The sequence below is a fragment of the Grammomys surdaster genome, unplaced genomic scaffold (genome assembly GCF_004785775.1).
Source record: "Grammomys surdaster isolate TR1022 unplaced genomic scaffold, NIH_TR_1.0 223585, whole genome shotgun sequence".
NCBI classification, from domain to species: domain Eukaryota; kingdom Metazoa; phylum Chordata; class Mammalia; order Rodentia; family Muridae; genus Grammomys; species Grammomys surdaster.
In genome coordinates, this window is record NW_021624410.1 from 1 (window position 1) to 8,705 (window position 8,705).

At 46.6% G+C, this 8,705-nt stretch overlaps 1 protein-coding gene across 1 annotated transcript in view; it reads right to left on the reverse strand.

The window, feature by feature from the left end:
• Positions 1 to 809: 809 nt before the first annotated feature.
• LOC114616012 (indoleamine 2,3-dioxygenase 2-like) overlaps positions 810 to 8,705 on the reverse strand; it is a gene marked incomplete at its 3' end in the record, with an annotated part of 14,118 nt that continues 6,222 nt past the window's right edge. The window contains exons 4-8 of the mRNA XM_028761566.1: positions 7,849 to 7,967; positions 5,737 to 5,751; positions 3,822 to 3,921; positions 2,741 to 2,858; positions 810 to 921 (exon numbers count right to left, since the gene is read on the reverse strand). Of these exons, the coding sequence (XP_028617399.1) occupies positions 810 to 921; positions 2,741 to 2,858; positions 3,822 to 3,921; positions 5,737 to 5,751; positions 7,849 to 7,967 (464 nt within the window). The remainder of the gene's footprint in view (positions 922 to 2,740; positions 2,859 to 3,821; positions 3,922 to 5,736; positions 5,752 to 7,848; positions 7,968 to 8,705) is intronic.

The window sequence follows — 8,705 nt, forward strand, 5'->3', positions numbered from 1 at the left end:
TGTTTGCTAAACACAAAATTGCAAATAACGACTGCTAAAACAGAATTTCGGCATCTGCCTTACTTTGAAAGAAACACAAGTTACCCTGCACATGAAAACACAGACTCAGACACTGCATTCACACACAAAGAAACTGGATAGCCAATGAGGGTGTCATACACCAGAGAAGGGTCTTTGGGTGAAGATAGCATGTGACAAATAAAGACTACCCAGCAACTGCGACAAATGACTTAGAAGGGGTCATCAGGAAATTCTGGCTAATATTTTATGCTGCCTCTTGTCTCTCTGCCTGCTTTCCTATCATAAGGTAGAAATTGGATATAATACCACAATCCATAGTGGATGAAGCTTGGGCAAAGTCCCCAACTTAGGGTTTTGTTTTTTGTTTTTCTTTTCATGGCTCCTGAGAGATAGGCTGGCCCCTGAAGGAGAAAAGTATAGATGGGAATGTTCCAGAGAAAAGGAAGAAGAGTCTGAGGACACAAGGAGCAGAGAAAGACACACCCAAAGGGAAACAGCAGAGGCCACCGCAGAAAACCCCCTCCTTTAACAAAATCTAACGAGAGACCATGTTGGTGTTACCTGCAGGAGGGAAACTGAATTCACTTCCTATCTCATAGTATATGCAGATGATAGTAACAGATGAATTAAGAACTTAAGTACAAAGGATAAAGACTTTAGAAGAAAGTATGGGGTATTATATCTCCAACCTGCTCTTCCTGAACCATTTCTTATGTAAGAACTAATGAACAGTCCCATGACCATATTTCATACGGAGAACTTTTGCTTGCAAAAGGCATTAAACAAACCTTATTTGTACAACTATGTTAAGCTGGGCAAAGGCCTGGGGACTTGGCTTGCAGCGCAGTGGGCCTCTGATGTCCACAAAAGGCATTTTTATGTCTGGGAAGGAAATCTGTCCTGAGGGAAAGAGTAAACCCAGGATGCTTTGCTCAAGTTGGTCTCTAAAAACAGCGATTGGTTATCTGGTAAAATCTATCTGGGGGATTGGGAACAGAGGGAATCCACCCAGCTAAGTTCTCTGAACCATACACAAAAGCAGCAGCTGCAGACCAGACACCGTCCCAAGGACATGCATGAGCCCCTACCTGTGCCTTCCAGCACTTGATTTTTTTTTTAACATAATCTCTCTTTATGGTTACTGTTATAGTATATTGACCCACTCCTCTCTCTGTGACACTGTACTGTTGGCAAGGTACCTGCATAGGCAAGGTGGTGGTGGCCTGTTTCTGCACCTCAGCACCACAGTGGGCTCAGTTTGGAAGAATCATGAGAAGGCCCTTAGGTCCTTAGCTGTGTGTCCTTGTCTGATTTGCCAGCCTGCTTGGCAGCACCAGAAATACTGAGTTTCCCATGGTGCCTCAGCACTCGGGGTGAAAACTCACTGGCCATTTCTGGACTTGTTGTGCTCACTATTGCCCTATTTTGATTGCAAGAATGTCAGAGGCTGGGATATATCTTCCATCCTGAGATGAGAGGAGGGCCTGCCCACACTGAGGGACTCATGGGATGGTATGGAGGGTGCTGTTGTCGTCTTTGAAAAATGTGAACACATGTCCTTCTCCTTCCCCATGTGTGTGGATACAGCTAGTCTTGAGACCTTGAAACTCCCACTGGATAGGGAAACTTGTCTTAGGATCAAACGGGATGGAAGGAGTATACTGGGGAGCTCCCTGGATCCTTGGACCTCCTTCAGAGGATCGTGAAGGTCTTTCTGGACTTGTAAACTATCAAAACTATCAAAAACTATCGCTGGGGGAGCCTGTGTTAGACACTACAGTGTGACTAAGGAGTACATAGTGTGACTTACTGGGGAGTACCAAAATCTTCCCAAGTACTCCATTGGTCAACATCTGGAGATGCTTAAGAATAATGACCCCAGGGTGTCTTGGCAAAGCCAAGATGCATCTCACCATCTGGGAAACCAACTAATATGAGAAATGAGTGATCCTGTGATCTCAGGGGGACAGCACAGAGCCTCTCATAAGGTGACAACATTACAAACCTTCTCCTTCTTCCCTTGTGCCTCATGGACACTACTGCCTTGAATCTTCCTCTTAGGAAGCCAAGACTCAGGGAAAGGGGTGCTTGACTCTTTCTGCCACTAAGGGGGGGCCACGCTCATCCCTCGATCCTGCCTTCAACTCTCAGCAAGCACAACTGGTAGATTTCTGTGTTCGTGAAAATTAGAGAGCCTGCCAGACATTTTGTAACTCCAGAACAAGAGTTGACCTATCAGGGAAGGGTGTGCCAGTTGCTCCTGCCTGCCGCAGCAACTCCTGTTGGTACTGGCCAGAAAAGCCTAAGGCTAGGCTCAGGTGTCTCAGAACCCACAGAGAGGAGAAGCAAATGGTTTTGAGGGGCTTGCAGACACCTCCACGGGACAGCCCTGACCACCAGCAAGCCCAACCTGAGAGGCTGAAGCACAACCAGCCAACATCCCTCTTGCGACCCATGCAATCTCCTAGGCTTCAGCAAAAGCTCAGCCTGCCAAAGGCGTATCTGGACCCTGAAGAAGGAAAACTACCCCAATCACACGAAAATATAAAGAACGATTCTACAAAAATATTTCTGCCAACCGGAAAAAAAAAAAAACACCTCTCTGGGGTGCTTTACGAAAAATAAAGGTAGAACACCAGCGCCATCTTGTGGAGAGATGAATCACCATCATCCACGTAAGGCCTGCCCAGGCAGGCCACTGGAGGCTCCAGCATCTTACCATGCATTTGGGCCAAGGCTCTGGTGATGTCCTGGATGGAGAGTCTCAGCCGCTGCAGAGCCTCCAGCAGGGTGTCCTGGCTGTGTTGCCGAATGGCCTCCACTCCCTGAACTAGGGCCTAGGAATGAGATTCGCGTTCTCAGTTCAGGCGCTGTGAAGTAACTTTTCACTAAAATCCACGCAGGATGCAGATCCCCACGGAGCAGCCCACACTGCTGAAATATCTCTGGCATAAATTGTGACATCATGGGCCTCAGCGCTAGTGTTTTCTCATTCCTTCTGGATTTCCCATATCACGGTCGTTTGTACTCTGGCATCCCCAGCTGGGACAGTCTCACTGCAGAGTTCTTGTGTGATATCAGACATCAGATGCCCCAGGTCCACAACTCCCTCTGTGCCATCACTGGCACTCCACCACAGAGCAGGCATTCAGTAAAGCCATAAATCTATATTAATATAAACGTCAGATATTAGAGCTCGTGGTTTATTGTCAATTGTCTTATACCCTGCCCTGCTATAACCTGTGAGATCTGAAAGGGAGAAAAAAATGAATTTTGAGGCCCCTCAGGTCTGGGTCACCTGGATGACTTTAATGATGCCTGCTATCTGGAAGAGACCATTTCTTCTGCATATCTGCAGAGTTGGTATCTTGAAATAAATATATGTCCCCATCTGCAACTCAGGTCTTAATTCAGTTGCTATTTCAGTGGGCCAAGTTTGCCTGCTCCTTCAAGTATGGATTTTCTTTTATCTGTCTTTTCATAAAACAGATAAAAGCAGATTTTTCTTTTTCTTTTTGACCTACGGGACTCTAGCCTTTGCAGGGCCATGAAGCACAGTGACAGCTAGGGACAGCTAGTGGTGTCTGTTGCACCCTGCTCGTGATGCCTGTGTGGAGACTGAGAAATTGGTTCACTCCAGGCTAAAAGGAAACACCACAGGCTAGAACTCAGATCTCTTCCTTCCTAGTCATCCCTATGAGGAGGAGGCCTGTGTCTGTTTCTGTGGGGAAAACTACCATAGGGAGAGGACAGGGTGAGTTCTTGACTAAAGATGAAGGTGCTATGAAGTAAGGGGATACCTTAATGCCAGGCACTGCTGCCTTCTCCACCAAGACTGTCACCAGGATGAAGCCCCTCAGGCTCTCTCCCCCGGGAAAAGAAATGATGATCTCCAGGTTACTGGGGGAAGAGGCCAAGGAAGGAAGAAGACCAGATCAGTTAGAGCCATGTTCCTATGATCTGAGGACTCCGGCTGTTTTCCACAGCCTTGATGATCCTACCCTCCGCCCTAGTGGGAGAGTCACGGGAACCACGCTGGACCATTCTTAGCAAGAGGTGTCTGGCCATTTAGGGTCACATCATATTTTGCCCAAAGCTAAGGGGTCTTGGAGCTGGAGTGAGTGATCAAAGTGGATCCCATGTTCTCTTTTAGGAACCTGAAGCTGTGGCTCAGGGAAGAGAGGAGACTTGTCTAGGGACATAGAATGGTTATTCTCGGGTGCCTGATCAGGCGTGGTTTCAGAATTTAACCTAGCCTCCTCTTTACTTTTCGGGTTGTTTTTGTTTGTTTGTTTGTTTGTGAGGCAGGGTCGCACTATTATTGCATACTGTCCCCAAGCTCACAATCCTCCTGTCCTTGCCTGCTAACTGTGAACATTATGGGTGTGCCTCTGTACCTGACTAGAGCTCTAACTAGGATGAAATGGTGCCACAGAGCAGGGGCTGGAAGCCTGTCATTCCCATAGCCAAACAGTAGGTGGAGCCCCAGGAACCCTAGGGAAGAGGGGCAGGAAAGATTGTAGCAGCCAGAGGGGGTAAGGACACTGTGAGAACACAGGCCACAGAATCAAGGGCTAAGCAGGGATCATGGGGGCTCATGGAGACTGAAGTGGTAGTCACAGAATCTGCATGGGTATGACCTAGGCCGTCTGCTCATATGTTGTGGTTGTCTGTAGCTTGGTGTTCTTGTGAAACTCCTAACAGTGAGGGTGGCATAGTGTCTCTGACTCTTCTGCCTGCTCTTTGGACCCCTTTCCTCCTACTGGGTTGCTTCATCCAGGCTTGATATGAGGGGCTGTTATTTGGAACTTTGTCAGGCCATGTTTGGAGGATACCTCTGGGAGGCTTGCTTTTTTGGGGGGGGTGGGGGGAGGCTAGTAGGAGTGGATCTAGGGGAGAGGGGAGGTGAGAGGAGGACTGGGAGGAGTGGGGGAGGGGAAACTGTGCTTAGAATGTAATATATGAGAGAAGGAAAAAATAAAGAGAGAGAAAGTAGGGTCATTTCTAATCAACCTGCCATCTACCTGCCTTTCCATCAGATCCAAATCTGACCTGATTCGTAACCCAGATGAGTAGTGGCACACATCTGCTTTGTCCACAGCATCTCAAGAGAAAGCAAAGCCAAGGCTCAAACCTCAAAACAGCAAAGCGGATGTGAGTCACGCATGGCCACGGTCCAGTAGAGGTGTTAGCCTGGGGAATCTTTGCCTGCCACCCTCATCCTTCACAGAGCTGAGGAGGGTGTGTGAGCAGCGAGCAACTGTGGCTTCTCTTCCAGCTCTGCCCCCCAGGAGCCTATGACTATAGACCAGACCTACCCACGAGGGCTCCAGTCCATCAGGTGAGAAGGGATTTCAAAGGGACCCTCCTGTCACTGTGACCTGCCTGTATCTGGCCTTTTGCAGACGTTCTACAGAGATAAGAAATCTCTGTGAGTTTTTACGGAGTCACGGTTTGTTGTTTTCTTACACTACACGTTTTACCGTGGACAGACAGGAACATGTGGTTAAGAAAATTTGATCCCTGCACCCTTACAAGGTAGCCTCCATCAGAGATAATGCTTGAACTATTGACTTTTTAACACATTTCTTCGAGTTTTCACAAGCTCATAGGCAGCTGATGCTGTGCTGTCCGTACAGCTGGCCATGCTCCCCGGCCTCGTTTTATCAAGAGCTTTTAAAGGTAACAGTGGGTGGTTCTACAGGGACATCTTACCCTATTTCCAACGGTCTGGTCGAGTTGTAGTTATTGGCGACAACAAAGAGAAAGAGAGAGAAAAAAACCAGTTGATAACCAGATATAATTCTTGAGGTCCCAGGTACCCAGGATCCCACATTCGTCTGCAATACCCAGGCACGTGTATGTATTGACACACACCTAGGATGGACAATGAGCCACTGGGGGACGGCAGAAACCAGATCTCAGCTGACAGTGACAGTGTTGTGCCTCTGTACAGGCACACACTCAGGCTTGCTTCTCTTCAGATGTCTCTCAGTGTAGATCCCATTCCAGTTACTCTAATCCTGCCCACCTATTAGGAGGGACCTTAGATCAGCATCTGCCCCAGCACCAGGCTTTCTCTGCTGTTCTCCTGGAATTCTAAACATACTGTTTATTCTGATTTCTGACATCCATCATGGGCTGCTCTGTCTCAATACTGAATTGCTAGGGGGTGGGGGGTTGCTTCTGTTTCTTTCATTTCTTCAAAGCATTAATAAGCTCTGGGTAGATACCTTAAAAGACTCAGGAAGAAGATCACCCAGAAGAAATATGGTGGGGAAGCCCCAGGCCTGTATCTCCATCTTGGGCCCTGTATCTCACTTGCTGGGACATTCATTTCCTGTGGTTGTTTTCAACCCTGTCACCCCAGTGCAGATCCATTCCCCTTCAAACTTCCTCTCTATTTCTCTTGAATCATAAACTCAGCTTCATAGTCACCACAATGGTTCAGGCACATATGTTCATCATCTTGCCCGCTCCAATTCTAAGCTAGATTTAGTACCTTTCAGTGCTGATCAGTTTTTTTTATTACTGTATAATTGGTCAAAGATCAAGCCAGGCCTGGTTGTGTATGTGGTTCGTTCCGGATAGTCAAGGGACTGAGGTATAAGGATCACCAAGTCAAGGACTGCTTATGCTACAGTGTGAATTTCAGGTCAGCTTGGGCATTGTGTGAGAAACTGTATCTAAATAAACACTGTGTGAGAAACTGTATCTAAATAAATGCTATGTGAGAAACTGTATCTAAATAAATGCTGAAGAAGGCTGGGGATACAAAGCAGGGGGAAGCACCTGCTTCACATGTGAAGGTTCATTTAGTCCCCAGTCACCAACAAACTTATCATCAACATATGATGCCATCATATGATATCTTCATATAGCATCAACATATAACATCACCATCATATGACATCATATAACAATCATCATATGACATCATCATCATATGACATCATCATATAGCACCACCATCATATGACATCATATGACATCACCACCATGACATCATATAACACCATCATATGACATCATCATATGACATCATCATATGACATCATCATCATATGACATCATCATCCTAGAAAGCACAAAGTTCTAAGGCTCACTAGTCCTTAGATGAGAAGAGCCCTCCCCAGTTCTTACAAGGAAGGGTCTCTTGGAAGTGTCCACAGCACATCTCAACCATCTCTTTTAGCACTGCATGGCTACCTATAGCCATCATGTCAAGGAAGGTCCCTTTACGTCCAGCCTCAACTTCTCTTTTGCTGCTTTAATTGATTACAAAAGTAAATGCTGCCTTGCGTCGATCACTTGAGACAGATTTGACTGTGAAAAGGAAGGTTCCATGGATTTGTTGTTTGTTGAGAAGTCAATAGATAAATGCTTTTGTGCCCAGGACAACTGTGGAATGGTGTAAACTAGATGGAATCAAAGGCGCAAATCAGAATCCCACAGACCTGACGTTTATAATCACATGGATCACCCCCTGACAGCCAGTCCTAGCCTGACTTGAGTGGAGCTTGGAGCATGCTGAGAAAACAACATCCCAGCATGATTATTACAACTGCAGGCTGAAGGTCCGATCGAGAATCCAGATGGGAACTGGAAGCAGCAAGCCAGAGTGCCGAGAGCCCAGGAAGAAGAAGCATCTCAGGTTTAAATGTGTGTATTCGCTTTCACTGGACCCCTAAGGCAAATGAATGGGCGTACATGACTCACTATAAAGTAGCCCTAAGACCCTGAGCCTTTTCTGTGAGGACAGTTGAAGTCCTGAGTCTTTCCTGAACCTCAGTCTGTTGCTATCTGAAGAACCCTTTCCCTCCTTACCCCTCTGGGTTCCTTTTGGTCCAGTTTGTCAGCACCAGGTCAGAGTGGACCAGGATAGGAGGGAGTCCCAAACTCCTGGATACCTCAACAAAAGGAATGGCAAGAGTTCTTGGCAGCACCTTTAGGATAGGAATCCAGACAATTAATATATTCTGCTGGCAGAGGGTATCACTACAGTTGCCTGTGATTAGTGACCTGGTGACCAAGCATGAATTCCCTGAGTGTTCCATACCTACCTTACACATGCTTCCTGGGAGAGACCCGGCGAGAGTGCTGGCTAGGATAGCATGTTGCAGGAGACACAAAAGCCAGGATGGAACACACTGTACACATGATATACAGAACCTTGGAAACTGTACCAGGAGTAGGAGGACAGAGAGGAGGAAGAGGAGGAGGAGGAGGAGGAGGAGGAAAAGGAGGAAGAGGAGGAAGAAGAGGAAGAAGAGGAGAAGAAGGAAACAGAGACAGAGAAAGAAGAAGGAGAAGAGGGAGACAAAGGAGGCAAAGGAGGAGAAATATTTCACCAAAATGTTTAGTGTAAATTGAAGACTAAGAACTAGCAGTATAAAGTGCTTTCTAGATAGATGATAGATTATAAATTTTATGTGTGTGTGCATGTGTGTGCGTGTGTGTGCGTGCATGTGTGTGCGTGTGTGTGTGCGTGTGTGTGCGTGTGTGTGTGTGTGTGTATGATCTATATATAAATACAGGCATAGATCCACATGATGAAAAAGTAGAAGTAAAGATGTACATAGATAAAAACAAAGGCATGTGTGTGTGACACAGAGAGTGTGTGTATGTGTGTGTGTACATGTGAGAGAGTGTATGTGTGTGTGTATGTGTGTGTGAGAGAGAGA